We start from the raw sequence: 22,264 nt of genomic DNA, 5'->3' as shown, positions 1-22,264 counted from the left end.
ACGGGCATGTCTGAAAGTGTGCCCTGGAATCTACTGTTGATGTGTAGAACTGTCTCCAGACAGGGTGTCTGTCTCGGTGTATTTTACTTCTGTGGGGAGTCAGCCAAACTTGCTTTTTTTTCTTTTTTTCTTTTCACTTCACTTCACTTCACTTCACTTCACTTCACTTCACTTCTTTCGTCTTTCCTGCAGAGCCTCATGTTTGGCTTAAACACTTGCTCTGGAAGAATCTGCACTACCTTGGTATAGTTAAAAGGAGATCAGGCAGTCCCTCAGTTGCCTGCATTTGGAGCTCACTGCATCTTGCAGCTTCATCTGACATTTTTTTTCATCTCTTCAGAGCACATGAAGGTAGTAGAGAGAATGGAGTAGGGACATAAGGCAGGGAAGCTGGAGAGCTGCCCAATCCCATTGAGCCAGGTCTTCAAGGTCTTGTTTAGCTCTAAGTGTTCAGATTTTCAAGAACATTATATTATACATGTACATATTGTAGTGACGTGACAAAAACTCTATTCAAAACATAGTGTAAACTTGGAGGAAGATTATCTTTACATTGTTTTCATGGGTAACCAATTGATGATATGGGCACTGTTGTAACCCTCTTAACCCTATACCAGTACTTTGTGGTAAATTCTATTACCCTATTTTACAGAGGGGGAGACTAATGCATAGAGAAGTTAAGCAGTCCTCCACTGGTCACAGCTAAGCTAAAGTAGCAGAGCCTGAATTTGAACCCAGGCCCTGTGGCTCCATAACCCACACTCTTAACCCTTGTGTTTATTGCAGCATGCCTGTTTGTCACTAAGAAGAACTTGGTGCCGTAATTCGACAGTACCTTTAACTTCTGGTTTTTCTTTCTCAGAACTGATTCTGTATTGCAGTGCATCTCTGCATATACATTTGGGTGTTTAATTTTGTTGCCTTTAATTCTGCTTTTAGATAAGATGTGAAGGGATCAGGCTGTTTCTTCTATGGCTTCAAGCACTTCAGACAAACTGTGCAGAAGAGCAGGTGCTGATTTTTGCTTGCCTTGTGCCTGGTTTCCCAGCAATCATGTCATCCAGAGGGCCCTGTACGCTGGAGACACTCATCAGTCCTAGCCCTAGTGGAGCTGATGGTGAGTAACTTTAGCAGATCTTACAGGCTGGAATGACTCTTGAAGTTACATTGAGGAATTCCTTGGTTTGTCATTATCCTACATAGAAATCTTTATTTCACAGATGGTTCAGAGGAGGAGTTATTTTCTGCTCATATTCACAGTAAAGTCTTAAAGACATTAGAATTGAAAGAATTGGAGCCTATTTTATATGAAATGATGACAGGAGAAATTTCCTGAAGTGGTGGAAACAAGAATGGAAGGGAGGGGACAGATGTTGGCAATAGCAGGAAGTAGAGACACGTGGTATGTCTGGAGTGTTTTTGTGGCTGTTAATGAGATTTAAATCCGCCATCCCAAACTACTGTCTATTGTCCTCCTCAGATTATTTCATGAGCGGACATTCATCTGCTCACCCAGGCTCTTTTTTGCCAGCTGTGTATTTCATGCAGCATTCATGGAAGGACAATAGTGGCCTCCTGGGAGTATTAATAGCAGCCATTTGTGTCTTGTGAGTTTTCAAGAACTTGCCAGTTAGGGCCATTGCTTTATTAATGCATGTTATTTTATTGCCCAATGACAGGTACTTGATCTTAGGCTGACCAAAGCAGAATTTGAAAGAGAAAAGAATGGTTTAGTGGGAGAGGTGGTTTCATGAGCATTTGTACCATATTTCTAAGCCCTTCATGTACACTGGCTTGGAGTATAGTGTGAGCAGTTCCAGTGGAGCGATAGATGTATGTTAATAGAGACCATTTAAAAACAGAAACAAAACCCTCTTTAGCTTTGGTGAAAGAGCCCTGCTTTTTTTTTTCCCACTCTACAGCAAAGGTATATCCAGAAGAAATCACTCCACTCCTACCAGCCATATCGGGGGAAAAGATTGCTGAGGACCAAACATGCTTTTTTCTTCAAATACTATTGAAATATATGGTTATTCAGGTAAGAGAAAAATCATGGGATAATTCAGTAATGGTCTTACTCTCTGTGGGAAAGAGAAAGCATTTGTACCTTTGCTTTTTACTTTGAGGTGATTTTATATGATACTAAAAATAGAGTATGTACCGGGTCACATCAGCAGAGACCTGGCATATGTACTATTTTGTGTAAGTGTGTATGTCACGGGAAGAATTCAGTTCTCCACCTACTTTTAGATCATTACCACATTCACACAGAACACTTCACTTCTGACACTTGTGGTTACCAAACGTGTGAGTGTTTTCCCCCATCAGACAACTCCGCCACGCCAGCTGGATGTCCTACAGTTTATTTCTGCTTTGAGGCTGTCTGCTTGGAGATGGCATCAGATCCCGCAGGAGAAGGGCTCAGTCCCATGAGATGGTTCTGTCACAGTCAGGTGCCAGTTAGTAGTGGTAGGCCCCAGGTTACCCACTGCTTCTATACAACTTGGCTACAAATCAGAGGTTCCCACAACTCCTTTTCAGGTTCAACTGATTTGCTAGAGTAGCTCGCAGAACTCCGGGAAACCTTTGTTTCCATTTACCACTTTATTAAAGTATGTGATAAAGGATACAGATGAGCAGCCAGATGAAGAGATACAAAGGGCACAGCCTGGAAGGGTCCCAAGCGCAGGAATGTCTGTTCATGTGGAGTTGGGTTTCATTACCCTCTCAGTACATGGATATGTGGACTTACCTGGAAGCTCCCTGAAACCCTTGCCATTGGGATTTTTCTGGAGGCTTCCTTACATAGACATGCTCCATTTCTATCCCCTCTCCCCTCTGGAGAAATGGAAGGGTTGGGGTGGGGGTGCTAAAAATTCCAAGTTCTAATCACAGTGTGGTCTTTCTGGTGACCAGCCCTCACTCAGGAGCCATCCAGGAGCCCACCCAGAGTTGTTTTACTAGAACAAAAGATGCTCCCAGTGCTCTTACCTCTTAGGACATGACAAGAGTTTTAGGGGCTCTATGCCAGGAAGTGGGGGCAGAGAGCCATATATATTTTCTGTTTTCTCATAGTGTATTAATCTATTTTTGCCTCTTTGCCCCTTCCTGAACCCTGATCCCTAGGCTGTATTAATCTATTTTTGCCTCTTTGCCCCTTCCTGAACCCTGATCCCTAGGCTAGCAAGGTGGATGGAGGAGGAGGCAGGCCTAGAGGCTGAACAGGCAGATCTGGAAATAATAGGCAGAGCAGGCAAGAAAATTTGGGTGGGAGCACATAGAGGTGTTTCTTTGTGCTGTCAGCACAGGTCTGCTTGATGTCACAGGCTCCTTTCTCTGATGTTTACCAACTGAAAACAGAGCTAATATCATTAGTTTATGATTTCAGTGGGTGATCTCTTTCTCTTGGTCTACATTTCTAAGCATTGATATGGTTCAAAACTACTGGATTCCTTTCTCTTGGCGAACACTGGTCATCCCTGAGTTCTTCCTGGGAACTCTGTCCAATCTCTGTGTCCTCCACAACCAACTTTGTTGATGTCATAATCTCTGCTAAATCCACTTCCTCACCTGACACTCACTGCTACCTGCCTCTGCCCTGTCCCTGCTAAGACGGAGGCCCAAGATCATGAAGGAGGTCTAGTGGTCAAGTCTAGAGGAAGGACACTTTAGTTTTTGCCCTACTCAAATCATCTTTCAGGTGATTTGACGGTGACTGCCCCTTCTTCGTGATATTCTCTCCTCTCATGTTTTCTTCCTGCTTTCCTCCTCCCCTTCTTTTATTTCTTGCCACTTTTCTTTGGGGACTGTCTCTCTCTGCTGTTTCTCAAGATTCATTCCTTGGCTCCCTTTCTGACTACTCTGTCCTGTTGGGCAATCTTGTGTACTCTCCTCTCCCATTTCCTTTAGCCAGCACCAGAAACACAAGGACTCCAAAATCCTAAGAGCAGGCTGGCGTATTCTGTTGTCTTCTGGAAACTCTGCATTTCCACCTGCAACTCAAACCACCTGTTCAGAAGTGGTAGGGCATTCCATCTGTCCCAGGAGATCAGCATGAAGTATTGAGAACTTGGATGTGTTGGTGTACTTGGGTCTCATTCTAGATATGTCACTAATGAGCTGTGTGACCTCAGATAAGTCACACAATCCCCAGAATCCCAGTGGAGGAAGGATGCCGGTGATATAAGGTGGTGGTTTTTATGCAGATTGTGCATAAATCATGTGCAGAATTGTATGTTCATGTCCATCCCTCTCTTTTTCTCTCCCTTTTCTCCACTGGCTCACCCCAGAGAACTTCTGATACACTCTGTGTATTAGAACTTCTGACAGGTCACAGACACTGAGCCCCTCTGCCCCAGGGGCATTCAAAGTTCCACATCCCTTTACCTCAGATGCTGCACAAAGTATTTTCATTTTCTAAGTGGGCTGCATCATGAAGGAAGTTGGGGAGCTCTGCTTTAGAGCACTCTGTGTTCTAACAAGTACTAAGAACTAGTAACAGGTACAGGTGGACTGGCAGGCCTGGCTTATCTTAGTCTGTGGAGTGCTTTTAATAAGGAGAATGCACTTTCCAAGTTTCCATAGCTTTGCCTTTTAATGATATTGATTTTGCATGAAATCCTTGCAAGGGGTTATTTCTTTATTTCCTGTTTATTATAGGCGTGCCTGGGTGGCTCAGTCGGTTAAGCATCTGACTTCGGCTCAGGTCATGATCTTGTAGTTCATGGGTTCAAGCCCCGCATCGGGTTTTGTGCTGACAGCTCAGAGCCTGAAGCCTGCTTCTGATTCTGTCTCCTCCACCCCCTCTGCCCCTCTCCCACTCACGCTGTGTCTCCATCTCTCAAAAAGTGAATAAACATTAAACAAAATTTTAAAAAATTCCTGTTTATTATAAATGGCCTTTTTTGTGTTAAAAAAAAAAAAAACCTCACCAGATTACATCTGACTAAATGTTTAAGGGCAGAAAGAATATTAAATCCTTATAGAGAACATGTGGGGAAAAATAAGGGCATGATGTAGTAGAGCCAGTTTAAAAAGATATGATATCATCGTGTGATTTTTTTTAATACTCAGTAAAACCGTGTTTCACGTAGTTACCATTTTGGTCATGGGTTTTGGTTGTAATTATATTGAAAACTTTTAATGTTAAAAAAGAAACTTGCATTCCCTTAGGTCTTTTCTTTGAAGCTTTTATTCTTGTCGTTTGAGTTTTAAGATACAATTTCATTACATGATTGTCAACATTATTTGTCAAAATATTTTTTTGTGTGTTTAGAACAGGGATTTTAATAAGATAACAGCATTTCAGTTTAGTATACATTAAGTTGAAATGTAAATGTACATATGTTCTTTTCCACATATTATCCAAAGGCTGCAAGCTTGGAGTGGAAGAATAAGGAGAATCAAGATACTGGTTTTACATTTCTTTTTACATTGTTTCGAAAATATTATCTTCCTCATTTATTTCCATCATTTACTAAGTTAACAAACATCTACAAACCTGTACTTGGTAAGTACATTGGGTTGTATCTAGAGGATGTCCACAGGGAAGCTGTCCAGTCTCTTTCAAAGTGGCCTTTGATTATTTTTAAGTAAAATAGCCATTTTATTCTTATATTTAATGGTAACTTTATTGCAAGAGGCTTAAAGTTTCCTAGTAAATGATTTTACCTATTTGTACAAGCTTCAAGAGGTACCTCATCTCACAGCAATAAAGGGGACTATGGCTCCTGTACTCAGAATAATTTGACATGTGTTATGGGTTTTTGGTTGTAATTATATTGAAAACTTTTAATGTTAAAAAAAACTTGCATTCCCTTAGGTCTTTTCTTAGGAGTGGCGGGGTATGGTGAGACCCCAGACCTTGCTCAGTGGCTAGGCAAGCCAGCCCAGGCTACACAGCTGCCCACAGTAAGCCCTTTTATACTGGATCTTCCATCCAGCAGGTGCTGCTTATAGCTTATGGCGGGACCGATGCTAGGGCAGTTAGGCACCCCAGGGACAGTAAGCTCCAGAAAGGAAGGAAACGTAAGGGAGTTTCTAACTTAGCTGATAAAGTTTTTCTTCTATAAAAAATGAGAGCATGGGGCACCTGGGTGGCTCAGTCGGTTAAGCATCTGAGTTGGGCTCAGGTCATGATCTCACAGTTTGTAGGTTCAAGCTCCACATCGGGCTCTGTGCTGACAGCTCAGAGCCTGGAGCCTGCTTCGGATTCTGGGTCTCCCTCTCTCTCTCTGCTCCTCCCCCTCTTGCACTCTGTCTGTCTCTCTCTAAAATAAATGTTAAAAAATTTTTAAAAAGGAAAAGAAATGAGGGCTCATAGGACAGAAGCACCCTTAGATTGGTGGCAGTGGGGGACAAATTTTTCTCCCTATTGTTTTAAAGCAGTTGAAATTAGTTAAGATGAATAATCAAGAACAATTTTGCTTATTTTTGTTTATTTAATTTTGAGAGAAAAAAACAGCATGAGTGGGGGAGGGGCAGAGAGGGGAAAGAGCAAATCCCAAGCAGGCTCTACACTGTGAGTGCAGAGCTCAATGCAGGGCTTGAACCTATGAACTTGATATCATAACCTTTCCTGAAGTCGGATGCTTAACCAATTGAGCCACCCAGGCACCCGGGATCAGGAACAATTTTGGAAGGGGAAGATCACGACAGACGTTAATCCATCTGGAGAATGTGGACTACTAATTCAGTTGTTTTAGGGTGTTTATTTACACATACACACACACAAACACACATGCATGCTTGGAGAAGGGAAAAATAGCAAAAACTTGGTGCATTTTGAAAGATGTAGAAGTACTAAACTTTAGAGGTACTGAGATGTGTATTTTGTTAACTATATGTGGGTATATTTTTTCAGAATTTGTTTCTGATTTTATAGTCTATATTCATGTAGAAAACATATTATTAATGTGCTGAAATTAAAAGTTATTTGTTGAGAACTGCTTCATGCAGGTTTCTCCAAGTGGATACAAGTTAGTATGAGAATTGGACATACAGCAAGTAGTATCTCAAACCCAACACCATGTAATTTTTTGTATTGATTATGGAATTTAAAGATTGAGGAATGGACCTCTTATTAATTTGTCTGATACCTCAAAGATGAATTCTTTCTAACATAAAGTAGATTGTATTGATTTTATTCTTTGGATTCATCTAAAGGGAAAAGGATATAAGACTAAAAGTCCAGTGGATTATGGTTAGTGTAGTATTGGATGTTAAAATACCTAAAATGATGAAAAAATGTGTATATGTGCTTTTATTTTTTTGTCATAAAATAAGATTAAATTATTTTGTCATAAAATAAAGATAAAATAAACTATAATATATGTGAAAATATTTTTAGGCTTATAATCTGTCATTTCTCAAATTTGTTAAAAAGAGTTGTTAGCTTAGTACTTCCACAGCTATATACCACAGTTGTAACAAGCACACAACAGCAGTACCCACCATCCCATCTTGGTCAGATTGCAAGGCAGAATCAGAAATAAGCCTACCAAAAGATGTCATTTCTAATAATTTCTGGTTCTTTTTAGTCGCAGTTCAAACAGACAGATATTTATCTGCTTGGTTAAATTGAATCTTCTGTGGGGGTTACATTCACTAACCTGATAAGTGCTCTTTTTTCTTCCAGACATCCCCCATATGAGACCAAAGCCAGTGTACATTACTACAACTCGAGACAATGAAAACATTTACAGTACAAAAATTCCATACATGGCAGCTCGCGTTGTTTTTATTAAGTGGATTGTCACTTTCTTTTTGGAAAAAAAGTATTTAACTACAACACAAAACACTAAAAATGGAGTTGATGTGTTGCCCAAAATCATACAGGTATGCCATTCATCATCTTCTTTTACTTAGGTAAGAATACACTAACACATGCCAAAGTAATTGGTTATTAGGGTTCTTGGTTCTTAAGGGATGTTGGTTATGGGGACTGGTTTATTGGTGGCTTTGTCTGTGTTGCTGAGGTGTCAGGGGAAGCTCTGAGGCCGCACTCTCAGTGCTCTGTTGACACTGCCATGACAAGGCAACCTTGGGGGCCAAGGAGACATTCTGAGAGCTGTTGTGTGCACACTCCTGGCTCTCTCATTTTCCCTCTTTTGCTCAAGTACCAGTGACCTTGGAGCATAAGACCAGGGGCCTGTGTTGGCTTCCCCAGTCCCCAACAACAGGAAGACCCTCAGGAATCACATAGGTGGGCCATGGAGAGGACCCATGAGACTGCCAAATGCCCTCTGGGATCTCAGAGGAAGGAGTGGAAGACCATCTCAGGATTTCAGAGTGCTTGTTAAGCCCTGATAGAATCCCTGGAAGAGAAATCTGTCTCTCCCTGAGGCCTTTAGTGAAGACCTCTTTCTGTATGGGGCCTGTAGTGTACCTACTCTCTTTTGCAGCCTTAGTCCTGCACAAATGGCTGAGTTACTTTCCCAGAAGGCTGAGTTACTTAGAGACTTTGCACCAGGTAGAGCAGGACCACGTGGGGAAGTTTGAGAGCAGCCACTCCACAGCAGGGTAATGGTTTTATGCAGAAAGTGAGGTCCACTTAGAGCAGGTTTGCTGATACTTTGGAGTTTCCAGAAGTGTGACCTAGGCCTGAGCTGGGAGAGTGCACACAGCTGAGTGATTATTAGCACCTTGATGAAGGAGCACCAAACTGAGGTCCAGAGTGTGTGGCCCCATTGATAAGAACTGACTGAAGAACTGGAGAATCTTGTTTCAAAGATGTCTGAGGGGGATACAATTCCAGTAAAAGCAACAAAAGACTTAATGAAAGTTTTAAAAGAAAGCTTTAAAAAACCATTAATTTAGGGGCGCCTGGGTGGCTCAGTCTGTTGTGCATCCGACTTTGGCTCAGATCATGATCTTGCAGTTTGTGAGTTCAAGCCCCTCGTCGGGCTCTATGCTGATAGCTGGGAGCCTGGAGCCTGCTTTGGATTCTGTGTCTCCCTCTCTCTCTGCCCCTCCCCCACTTGTGCTCTATCTCTCTCTGTCTCTCAAAAATGAATAAATGTAAAAAAAAATTTTAAAAACATTAATTTAAAAAACTATAAATTCATTAATTTAAAAATTTAATAGATAAACTGGCGATTGTAATGATCTCTGCTGAGAACAAAGTTGATTTTCCAAAGAAATATCCTACAATATTGAGGAGAAATTCAAAGAGATGAAAATCAGAAGTTAATAAATAAGATCTGAGGACAGGCCCAGACCTACCTTGCACTTCATGAGGACAAAAGGAGAAAAAATCAGAAGTGATAATTGATCTAATGAAATGTTTACTTGAGCTGAAAAAAAGTCATGATTTAGACTAAAAAGGCCTTCGAGTGCCAGAGAGATCTAGCTAAACAGACACAGACCTAACAGACATTTGGCTTTCATTGATTAAGAAAAAAATTACACAGCCTTCCAGACAGAAACCACAGGTTCTTTTTAGGAAATGAGACTGCATAGCATTGAATATCGAATCTAATCTATAGCCCTGAGAGCTCAAAGAACTCAGTCTCTCTCTGTCTCTCTTTCTCTCTGAACCTTGATTTGTATCACATACATAGTCAGATGTCAGATTGATTTAATTTCTAAATTGATTTAAGGTCTAAATATAAGAACAAAGCAATAAATTTGAGAGAAAATCTAGGGGAACATATACATTTGGGAAGTGGTAGACTACGTTTACAGGTAGAGACAAGACCCACAAGCCATAGAAGAAATGAGGTTCCACCTTATTTAAAAAATGTGAAAAAGGTTTGTATGTGCAAAGATAAAGCCACACACAGACTGTGAAAAGTATTCATGACATCTTAGCTATTAAAAGAGTTCTTGCCTCTAATATAGAGACAGTGCCTACAAATTGACAAGAAGACAAACAATTCAACTCAAAAACAATTCAAAACAGACAAAAGGAGATAAAACAGAAGTTCACAGAAGAGGAAATAAAAATGAGCCAAGATTTCACCATCAGTCAGGGGAACACGGTTCTGGACCGTTGAGAGACCTTTACTCACCCATCGGGTAGACAAAAACTAAAACTTATCAGGTAGACAAAAATTTGTATGAAATCATATATAAGGAACTCAGTCACACCCTTGATAAATTTTATATTACATCTTGTGTTGTTAGGTCGATTCAGAGCAGTCTATTTAAAGGCTGTGACTTTTTCCTACCTGGTTTTAAAATTTTAGAAAACCTTCACCTGTATTTATTGAAAATAAGTTTCTCATTCTTGAAAAATACATTTGGTTGGTGAGAAGTAACAAGAATAGCAGATTAACCACTGCTTCAAGATTCTGATTTTTTTCCTTAAGTGGCCATTCACACTTGTGAGTCATCTACTTTTATTATCTGGTTTTTTAGTGTTATAAAAGCCTGGCCTCCTGAAGCAATTCGGATGGTTATATCATCCTAACAACAACAACAACAAAACTCAAACTGTCTTAAAGATAAAAAAGAAACATTTTAATTTCATAAAATAAGCTCATGGCAGGGCTGGCAGAGAATATGGTTTACTCACACTCTTTCCATGATTCTCTACAGTCTTCCCTCCTCTGCCCTTTCCCTCTGGCAGGTTTGTCTTCAGCTTCCCCTCAGATTGTAAGATGGCTGCCAACAACTGGGGCACTGCCCTCCTTGTTCATATTCAGAGACAACCCAAAAGTAAAAAGCCCTTCTCTTGATGAGATCCCATAGTTCATTTTTGTTTTTATTTCCCTTGCCTCTGGAGACATGTCTAGTAAGAAGTTGCTGCCGGGGCAATGAAAAAGAATGGAATCTTGCCATTTGCAACAATGTGGATGAAACTAGAGGGTATAATGCTAAGCGAAATAAGTCTGTCAGAGAAAGACAAATACCATGATTTCACTCCTCTGTGGAATTTGAGAAACACAACAGGTGAACACAGGGGAAGGGAAGGGAAGGGAAAAAAAGATAAAAACGGAGAGGGAAACAAACCATAAGAGACTCTTAAAGAGAGAACAAACTCAGAGTTACTGGAGGGGATGGGCTAAATGGGTGATGGGCATTAAGGAGGGCACTTGTTGGGATGAGCACTGGGTGTATGTAGGTGATGAATCAGTAAATTATACTCCTGAAACCAATACTACACTGTGTGTTAACTTGAATCAAATTAAAAAAAAAAAAAGCCCATCCCTTTCCCTTTTGTCTGAGTGGAACAACTTAGTTACTTGCCTCTTGTAGAACAATAACAAGGCACTGATTGCCTTAAAGCAATGTGAATGTCCCAATAGGGACATGATTGGCTTCCAATCCCTGGTGCTGTGGATGGGGTCAGCTTCCTGTGAGTCACCTGGGCTGCAGGGGAGGAGGCACATGGAGCACCATGCATCCGTTAGGGAAGGGAATGGGTGATGGGAAGACAACTCTCCAGGTCCAGTGCTTCCACACCCTGCAGATGGCTGCACCTAGAAATGGCCACTGCCATTGTGTAGACTATTAATATGCCTCACAGTAAGTTGTTGTAAGTTTTCTTTGCCACGGTAGCAAATTACCACAAAGTTTTAGTGGCTTGAAAGAGCACAAATGTATTATCTTGAGTTTCTGGAGGTCTGAAGTCCAAAATCAGTGTCAGTGTGGTAAAATCAAGGTGTCTGTGTTTCTTCTGGAGACTCTAGAGGAGAATCCATTTCCTTTTCTCATCCAGCTTCTAGAGATTACCTGCATTCTGTGTTTCATGGACCTTCATCATGACACCTTCTGTCCCTGTTTCCATCTTCACATTGCTCTCTCTGTGTCTGATCCTCCTGCCTCCTTATCGATCCTCGTGATTACATTGGGACCACCCAGATAATCTAGGATAATTTTCCTCTCTCACATCCTTCATTTAACCACATCTGCTAAATCCCATTTGCCATAAAAGGTAAGATACTCTAAGGCTCTGGAGATCAGGGCATGGTCATTATTCAGCAGACCACTTGTCTCCTGTAGTCCTTTCTATGCCTGTACAGCTGTGTTCCCACCTCATCTCACATGTGTCCACTGTGTTCCTCTCTTCGTTTACAGTGTACCTGAGAAAAGGCAATTTAAGCACCTGAATATTAGATTTGGGGGGCAGAGTTGCGGGAGTAAAAGCACATATAATTTTGTCTCCTGAAATTTTTTATTTGGAATTTCAAATGTAATATAATTTTGCCTGTGTAAAGTGAATATCACTAAATGAGGTGATCCAAAATCTCTTTTCAAAGAATATGCTGCTCTCGTAAAAATCCCTTTAAAACAGTATTTTAAGTGCTGCTTCCAAATAGAGTTCACACTTTTGCCATTCTGTGTTAAAGGTCATAGATGAGAGATTGTGTGTGTGTGTGTGTGTGTGTGTGTGTGTGTGTGTGTGTGTGTTTTCCAAAGTGAATTTACTTCCGGATCTAGAATTAATACCTTTGACATTAGTTTTCATCAGGGAGGAAAGGAATCAATACATCGTCTAGACTTAGTTTTCTTACCACCTTGGAGAGTCTGGTTTAACAAATAGTCTTGTTCAGTGGCATCATTCAGGGAGAACGAAAATATAGTTGCTCTCATATCCCATATATTGTGTTGGCAACAACAGTATAAACCTGAACATTCTTGGTGCATAATTTCAGCTGAAAATATTTTTAGTGAAGTATTATTTAGTCTTTAGTAATTCATTTTTTTTAAGTTTGTTTATTTTGCGAGAGAGCACACAAGTGAGGGAGAGGCAGAGAGAGAGGGAGAGAGAGCATCTCAAGCAGGTTCCGCACTGTCAGTGCAGAGCCCAATGGAGGGCTTGAACCCACGAACCATGAGATCATGACCTGAACTAAAGTCAAGAGTTGGACGCTTAACCAACTGAGCCACCCAGGTGCCCCAGTAATTCATTTTTGTATGAGATAAAAGTACTTCAGTATACATTAGAGAAAGCAGAGGGGTGATTTTAAAATGTCAGCGGTGACCATTTTTTACCAATTCTATAAGCACATTAACTGACATTATAACCCATAAAAATCCATTTGGGAATGTAAAAGAAAGTTTGAGATGGTATCAGTTGATCACATTTATTTGTATTATTATTTTTTATTTATAATTTTACTAATTGTAAATCAGTTCTTCAATAATGATTCATGGGCTGTGGGTTTCCTGAAATTGTTGTATTTCGTGGGATGAACAGTTAGAAAAAGTGAATCACACAAATTGACAACCCTATACGAGTTTGTACGTTATACAAACTCATTTGTTTGTTGACTTCCACTCTAGTACTTTCTGTGTCGTAGAGCTCTGACAAGGCAAATGCAGTCTGCCCCCAACCATGCAGGCAAATCATGACAAGGAAGTTGAGTGGCATCAGGCATCACCAATAGAAGGGCAGTTGCATCCTCTCGTTTCATACCTTCTTTGTGAGTGTCCCCGTTTAGTTTGACCCTGGGAGTGAACAAGTCTCAATATGAGCTGTCGGTTGAGAAGAAACCAGGATGTTGGGGAGGGGTGGTGGGAAGGATTAAGTGGCAGCCTGCATCGTGCAATTTCCTGAGTCCTGGCAGTGCAGGCCTGATCTTCTTCAGATAGGTCTGTTTCACTGACGGAGGCTTCATCATGTGCCGAAGAAGTAAAAACTATTTTTGCATTTGCCACCAGAATCAACTAATACCAAATAGTAGTTGAGAATTCCAGCTTGGTTTTAGTGGGTGGAAAATGGACTCTCTCCATTATTAATTCTTACTTACGCTTTTACTGTTAATCTTCATGAAAGAGATAAGGAATGAGGAGACTTGGATTATCAATTGGCTTTCACTCTCATCACTCACTGCCATTATAAACGTCTGTCAGAACATAAAGATGTTTTTAGAAAGTGGCCTTTTGTGGGGAAAGTGGGGACTAAAGCTAAGGAAAGCATTGTTCTATCAAGAGAAGCTTTCAGTTTACAGTATGATGGGAAATCCATCTCTGGTGTTCTATTTGGATAACAGAACTCACTTTTCATTTTGTAAAGTTTATTTTAATTTTCTTAAATTGAAATACAGCTGACACAATGTTACATTAGTTTTGGGTGTACAACATAGAATTTGACAAGTGTGTATGTTATGCTGTGCTCACCTACCACCTGTCACCATGCAGTGCTATTAAATACCATCTACCATATTCCCTATGCTGTGCCTTTCATCTCCTTGACTTATCCATTCCATAACTGGAAGCCTGTACCTCTCACTCCCCTTCACCCATGTTGCCTGTCCTGTCATCCCCTTTGCTGGCAGCCACCAGTTCTTTGTATTTATGGGTCTATTTCTGGTTTTCTGTATGTTTGTTCAGAGTACATTTTTTAAATTACTTGGTACCTTTAAACCTATTTCTTTATTTATGCTGTTTAAATTACCTAATAGTTGTGTTATCCAATTAGTTATCTAATGATTTCAAAACTTGGTGGCTTAAAACAATAGCCCTTTTGTCACACTAAACATTATACTTTTGGGGTAGGGAATTTGGGCAGGATTTAGTTGGGCAATTCTTGTGCTTCATGTGGTATTAAGTGAGGTCAGTGGGTGGTGGTCTTCAGCTGGTGGCATCTTGGTTCAAGATGACTATTCAAATGCCTGGATGCAGTTGGAAAGTAGGGTTCAGCAGGGCCTCTCTTTCCATGCAGTCTCTCTGGTAGGGTCGGGAGACTTCTTCCCTGGCTATTCAGGGCTCTATTAGCAAATGTTCCAAAAGATGGGAAGTGGTAACTGTCAGCCTTTTGGCCTGGGCCTGAAACTGGAACAGGTCTCTTCCACTCTATTACACTTGTTAACACAGTCACACAGCCTGTGTAGATCAAATTTGTGGCCATTTTTTTTTTAATTTTTTAAAATGTTTTATTCTTGAGAGAAAGAGAGACAGAGCATGAATGAGGAAGGGGCACAGTGAGATACGGAGACAGAATCTGAAGCAGACTCCAGGCTCTGAGCTGTCATCACAGAGCCCGACATGGGGCTCAAACTCACGAGCTGTGATATCACGACCTGAGCCGAAGTCGGACGCTCAACTGACTGAGCCACCCAGACGCCCCAAATTTGTAGCAGTTTTTAATTTGCTGCCATATGTGTATATATACATGAGGGTTTTTTCTTCTTTTTTTGCCTATGAGGAAAATGGGAGTTATTGATCAAAAAGTCACAGGTTATTGAGCCACAAGAGACATTAAACTTAATCCAACCTTTATATATCTATATCTATATCTATATCTATATCTATATCTATATATACACACATACATATACATATATATGTATATATATATATATGTGTGTGTGTAGGTGTATATATCAGAAAAATGAGTACAATTTTATTTTTCTACAGAAGATAGTTGATACGTCAGAAGGATGAAATAATTTCTATAGGACAGCTCATCTCACAGTATGACAGTGCCTTTGATAAGCCACACAGACTTAAATAGCTAAGGCATGAAGAGAAAAATTGTTATAAATATAATCTTCCATTAATTTTCCCTAGAGATTGCTATTTGGATATCTGCTTTCAAACTGTCCTTGGTAGTTACTGAAATTATTATTTTGTACTACTCATATGTTATCACTTTTTGTAAAACATATTCACAGTGGGTAGAAGTTTAGTGGTATTTGGCTTATACATTTTTGACACTTAAAAAGTAATAGTGGAATTTATAAAAACAAAGCAAAATTATATGTGTATTTTATTTTGAGGAAACCTTTAGTTCTATGGGGAAATGAGAGCAGAATTCAACATTAAACTTTGTGAGTCATTGCATGAATTATTTTATTTCCTTGTGCTCATAAAGTTTTCTAAATATTTAAAGTTTTGTAAATATTTCAGTTAAGTTCAGTCTGAGATTCTGAATATAAAACTCAGATCAAAATTCTTCTTATAAAATACCCTCTAAAGATCTTGACACTCTTCCATCAGATATCATTTAATCTTTTGAATCAAATGATGCTTTCCAACATTGTGGCTGCAAAAATTCCACTGAACTTCAAGATCTCTGTGACCGTAGAGTAAGTGCTGAATTTAGAGGCCAGAGCTGATCATAGTGTAAATTCACTGACACAATTTGTTATGTGATCTTACAAATGTAAATTAAAGTTTGTAGGTTGCTGGACTTTCACAGCCTCACCTCCTTGCAATAATTTAGTAGTTTTCCTGTTAACATAACTGAGTTGGAGAGGGGTTAGTTGGTGAATTGGAAAATTGGTGAGTACAGGTCCTGGAACCCCTTGTGCTCCGAGCAGTGCTGTTGTCCAGCTTGCTGTTAAGCTGACGGTTACCAGAGTTCTTTAAGATGAAACAAGCCTTCAGGTTCACTGGGTGTTCTTGAAGGTTGAAGACAAGGCTCTCTCAGAAGTGGTAATGACTTTTTTCCAGACTGTTGGTGGTGGTGCAGGGCAAGAGAGAGCACCGGAGCTGGATGGCGGTGGGCCCACAGAGCAGGACAGAAACCATTCCAACAGCAGCACCTTGTCTGACCGAAGACTCAGCAACTCCAGCCTTTGTAGCATTGAAGAAGAGCACCGCACAGTGTATGAAATGGTGCAGCGGATTCTCTTGTCAACACGAGGTTATGTCAACTTTGTGAACGAAGTCTTTCGCCAGGTTAGTGTGTGTGTGTGTGTGTGTGTGTGTGTGTGTGTGTGTGTGTGGTGTAAGTTCATGAAATTGAAGAGTTTTGTTCTTGTTCTTTTGCTCATAGTACTGCAAGAAATACTATGGATATGTTGGGCTACATTACAAGACTTAATAATTATCCCTCTAATCCCACTATGAATTTGTCATGTGGAGTGTTGTGATATTTTTCTTTTAGGATTTTTAAAAATTTTGTTCTTGTAAAATTCCTACACATGGAGAAGAAATTCTGTATATGAACAAATCATCCCACAAATACCCTTGTGCTCCCATAAACCCAGTGGTAGGTGGGAAGAAAGCCCTTGCTGAATACTCAGCAACAAATGAACATCACAAAGAAGAGCCTCAGGCTGGTGGTGTTCCCAGGGCCCGAGGGAGCTCTCTGGATGTTTCTGCAAACACGTGTACTTTCCCTACACATACGCATGGCATGCATATGATAGAAATATGATAGAAATATTTATGACACCAAATAATGCATATGATAGAAATATTTATGACTTCAGAGTAATAAGCTGAGTGGGGAGAGGAATAAAAGGAAAGCAAGGGCTGAGGCCAAGACGCTGACATAGCATACCTATGGTGGACACTGTGGTGGGTGGAATAGGAGAAATGTAAACAAGAAAGTAGGTGCAGGTGAGGAAGAAGACAGCATAGATCAGAGGCCAGGCAACGATTAGCAGCCCTGAGCAACAACTGGGACTAGCTCTTCCCCACCAGGGGACATTGGGTGCTGTCTGGAGACATTTTGGGTTGTCACAACTGGGGAGGGGGCGGTGCTACAGGCATCTACTGGGTAGTAGCAAGCGATGTTGTTAAACACCCTACCAGCACAGGACAGGACCCCTGCTACCCCATGACAGAGAACATCTGGCCCCAAATGTCAGTAGTGCTGCTTTAGAGAAACTCTGACAGAGGAAGCAGAACCTGCAGTGCAGTGGAGCAAACAGCAGCTCTGTGGTGTGGGGTGGAGCCACTGGCCACCTGCACCTTGGTACTAGTGCCCTGGGAAACAGAACCTGGCTCTTCTGTGGGCATATGCACGTGATGGAGGGGTAGTGGTTTAGTCCGTGCACCCACACAGAGGGTGAGGCCCTCGAACGGCAGAGACCCATTATTGGTGGGGAGGAGGGATTGTGTACACTCACACGAATGATGCATGTGTGTCATGAAGAGCTTTTTGTGGAGGGGCGAGACTTCTAGGTAGTGATTGACCCCTTTCACTTCTGAGACTTTCATTAAAGAAAAATCAACCAAGAATGAAAGTCCCAGCATAGTCCACAGCAATCTAGAGGTTTTAAAATATTTTGAATTTTAATGAATAAAAATTTTTGACTTAAGAAAATATTAGTTTAAACTGTAGTGAAAATTCCCCTTGTAAAATACTTTTCTGATTCTGTGGCTCAGCACTGTTTTGGTTCCTCTCGCTTCCTGTGTCTTCATTTCTTGGCCCCCTTTTTTTGTTTGACCCCAAATTCCAGGAGTCGACCAAGGTTCTGGGCTTAAGCCTCTTCTTTTGTCACTGCACACTTTGCCTCCTTAGGGCCTTCATCGGTGACATGCAACTCCCACTCAAGCCTTTTGTCCAGACCTTGCTTCTTATTTCCACATTTGCCTTTTAAAATGCCCACTTGTGATCTCATCTGACATTCTAAGAGGTGTTTTAATGATAATGAGGACAAAGCTTAGCTTATTTTCTTCCCTAACCTCAGCTTCTCCCGACTTGAATGCTTCTTTAGCAGACTCATGTTCATGTGTGCAGTTTTAGCCCTCCTGGGCTCCTCGTCTCCTGCTCCTTCTGTGAACCATCACTGGGTAAGTCATGCAGGGGGCTTTCTCACTCCTGTTCCCTCCTTTTCCTTTGACCAGTGTGCTCCTTGGAGCCCACACCTGCTGTGTCATCTGACTATACATGTCCTGCTGCCGAAACATTCTTCTATCATAATAGTCCATGATTTGAAAATCTACCCTATTCCCTCCATTAATGTTGCCTTGTTGTGTTCCTGTTGTACTTGCAGAAGGTGCTTGGTAACACTTCAATTTGAGTTGAAATCATCAAGGGCATAGAGGGCATATAATTGAGAATAGAGATCAAATACTTTATATAGTACAGGACCAGATGATAATATTTCAGGCTTTATTGATCACGTGGGCTCTGTTGTAGCTGCTCAGCTCTGCCTTCATAGTGAGAAAGCAGCCATGGACAGCAAGTAACAAATAAACATGATTGTGTTCCCAAAGAACTTTATTTATGAAAATCATGTGGTGGTCTGAATTTGGATGACAGGCCATATTTTGCAGACCCCAATTTGTAACAGTGTTTTGAACCCTTGGAAGCTAGTGCTTACTACAAAAGCTAGATATTATTGACAAAGCTTTTAAATTTTACACAAGAGATACATGCTAAATTGATGTGATTTTACCTTTATTATGTAAATTGTTTTTTATACCCAGAGTCTGTCTGCCTCCATTATTGGTATTTCACCCTGGCAAGAGCATGCTCTAAATTCTGAATTCCATTTAAGTCCTAAGTCCAATCTAAATTCTGTTCTGAAGTAGCTTGGGTCTGGTAGGCAACTGCAGACTACTTATGATTGAACTTCTGAGACATCTTTGTGCTGTGAAGCCAAAAAAATACTTTTTTACATTTTATAATTATTCCTCATCAAATCTAATTTGAAAGCATATATGTGAAATTTAAAGTATGAATGTTGCACATTTTAAAATATGAAGTAGAGACACTTGAAGGGACATGAGTTTTAACATTGCATTCTATTGCCCTCTTGTGGTCAATGATGAATTTTTCTTTTATGGATGGCAAAATGTGACTTCTTTCATACTTGTGATTTCTTTTTCAGTTTTAAAGTATTCAAAGATTAATATTTAAGCCTAAAGGCCATTAAAGTTTAAAATGTACATTCAGGAAGTGCATGTTCTCAGTGGGGAGGTAAGGTGTGTGTGTACACTGGAGAACAGTACGTGGTGGTGGCAGAAGATCAGATGTCCATGTATGTGGCCTGGAAATAAATGCAGATGAGGAGCCATGGGGGCAGAGTGGCTCGCCGCAGGGGCTAACTGTGCAAGTCTCCTTGGACTGGATGGTTCAGTGAGTTGCAGGCAGTGGAAATAGATGGTAACAGTAGAGACGAGATTCAGCCTCAGTGTACTGCTACTCCCAGCAGGCAGCTAGCAGTGAATGGTAGAAGCTTCAGGTAGGGCAATTGTGTTCTCAGGGTCACTCCACTGGAAATTTGTCTTATTACTGGTGTTTTTCAGACTACCTTTTGTGACCATTTGTAGGTCATGAAATCAGCTCATCAAAAACTGGTATTTTTTTTTAAATAATGTAATAGAATAGACCAGAACATTTCAGAGTGTACTGCATGTTGTTAGGATTAGTATTTCTCTGTGAAACTTCTACAAAAAATTTTTATTTATGTATATACTATACACAAATAGTATATCCTTCTATAAAATGGCTTACTTAGGTCATGGGTCTAAAAAGTTCAAAGCACTACTCACTATTAATTTAAGAAGAGCATCATTCCAGGTATTTCTATATGTTTATATTTGGCTACTGGCCTGGCTAGGTAGATAAACAGATAAGAGATTGGCAGAGAGGAGGTGGGTAAGGCAGGATACAAACAGACAGAGAGCAGCCTGGCACACAGAAGAGCTTACAGATGAGCTGATAGATATAATCAAACTGACAGGCAGGCATAGAAGAGCAGACAGATGGGTGTAAACAGGCCAGCTAGAGATGGAGGTGAGCAGGGAGGTGTAGAGGGACAGGTTCATAGGTACAGACAGATAGGCAGACAGAGAATTTGGCAGGCAGGTGTAGGTGGACAGGAAGGCAGCCAACCATGGACAGAGACAGATAAAGGTAAAACCAGACAGAGGCTGACTGAGGTGAAAGCAGATGCAAGGGAGCGTATGTAGAAATGCTGGGGTGGGGGTGAGGGACTGACAGAGAACTTCATGACCATGGCATCTTTATTTCTTAATGATTCTTAATGCATTTTTAATGAAGAGCTCTGAATTGTATTTGAATTTAACAGAAGAAAAGAAGTGCTGAAATTCAAATAAACATTCTTTTATGAAAAATATTAATTACTAAAAGGTTTGTCTATAATGAAAACATTATAATCACTTTAAGGTGTTGGAATCACTTTTTTAGCCCCATGGTGTAATTTTAGATTTACACCATGGTAGATTTCTTAAGAAATATGAAGAACTTATCAGCCTTGTAGTTTCTTCAGCCTCCTCTCCCCATCTACTTATTTTATTATATTATAAATTTATAGCATAAATGTACCATTATTTTTAGTCGGTGTGGGAATCCTAATGTGCAGAGTTGTTTAGTCTTAATTCTGAATTTAGATAGACTCTTTCCTCCTTGTGTCCTCAGTCTTAAAATACTTGCTTTGATTGACTTCTTAGATGGTCTTCTTTTGTCACTGAGTGGGTGTTTTCAAGGTATTTTGAGGCTCTATTCTCTGAGTCTCTTTATGATGAGGAATGTTTTCCTTTTGTCTTTCCTCATGAATAGCAGTTTAGCTAGGTATAATAATTTCAGGTAGCTCTTTCTTCCAGTTAGGAACGTGCAAGTAAAAACTTTTCTAGAACTTCCAGTATGAATACCTTCAACATGCTTAAAGTAATAAAAGACAAGCTTGAAAATATTTCTGGGGAATAAGAAATTGTAACAGATGACTAAGCAGATATGAATAAGAAGATAGAATTCTAAAAATGAAAAAAAAATGTAATAATTGAAATAGCAAAGGAGAACCTCAAATTGGGGTAAGCTTAATAGTTGACTAGGTACAGTTTAGGACAGAATAAATGGGATGACAGATCTGAAGAAATAATCCTGAATGTTCCTCAGAGAGATAAAGATGAAAAATATGAGAGGTTGAAACATGGAGAATACAGCAAGAACTTAGGAAGCATGTATTCCACTCTCCTCTGTCATTATTTTTTTTGTCTACTGTTCTGCAAGTTACTGAGAATATCCTATTCTGACTGTGGATTGGTCTATTTTCTTCTTCAAAGTTGGTCAGTATTAGCTATGTATATATATTTGGGGCAAAATTATTAGTCTCAGTACAGATGTTGTATATTCCTTTGAATTGAATCTTTCATCTATAAGAATTTTTTCTCTTGTTTTCTAATAATGCTTTCTTTTTCCTCAGAGTCAATCTCGCCTATTCTTTTTTTTTTTTAATGTTTTAATGTTTATCTATTTTTGAGAGAAAGAGAGCACAAGCAGGGGAGGGGCAGAGAGAAAGGGAGACATAGAATCTGAAGCAGGCTCCAGGCTCTGAGCCATCAGCATAGAGCCTGATGTGGGGCTCAAACCCACGAGCTGAGAGATCATGACCTGAGCTGAAGTCAGACACTTAACCAACTGAGCCACCCCAGTGCCCCAATCTTGCCTATTCTTTTTTTTTTAATTTTTTAATGTTTATTTATTTCTGAGAGATAGAGATACAGAGTGTGAGCAGGGTAGGGGCAGAGAGAGAGACATACACAGAATCTGAAGCAGGCTCCAGGCTCTGAGCTCTCAGCACAGAGCCTGACGCGGGATTCGAACTCACGAGCGGTAAGATCATGACCTGAGCTGAAGTCGGACGCTCAACCAACTGAGCCACCCAGGCGC

The 22,264-nt window shown here is 40.3% G+C and overlaps 1 protein-coding gene across 1 annotated transcript in view; it reads left to right on the top strand.

Moving 5' to 3' along the window:
- The window catches only part of RALGAPA2 (Ral GTPase activating protein catalytic subunit alpha 2), a 322,478-nt gene that overhangs the window by 68,456 nt on the left and 231,758 nt on the right, over positions 1-22,264 (top strand). Inside the window, 5 exon segments of the mRNA XM_043602994.1 lie at positions 940-1,117; positions 1,923-2,038; positions 5,371-5,509; positions 7,637-7,836; positions 16,345-16,572. Coding sequence (XP_043458929.1) covers positions 940-1,117; positions 1,923-2,038; positions 5,371-5,509; positions 7,637-7,836; positions 16,345-16,572 — 861 coding nt within the window.

This window comes from Prionailurus bengalensis, chromosome A3 (assembly GCF_016509475.1).
Source record: "Prionailurus bengalensis isolate Pbe53 chromosome A3, Fcat_Pben_1.1_paternal_pri, whole genome shotgun sequence".
Classification (NCBI taxonomy): domain Eukaryota; kingdom Metazoa; phylum Chordata; class Mammalia; order Carnivora; family Felidae; genus Prionailurus; species Prionailurus bengalensis.
Note: the sequence above shows the minus strand (reverse complement) of the source record. Positions and strands in the feature narration are given on the sequence as shown.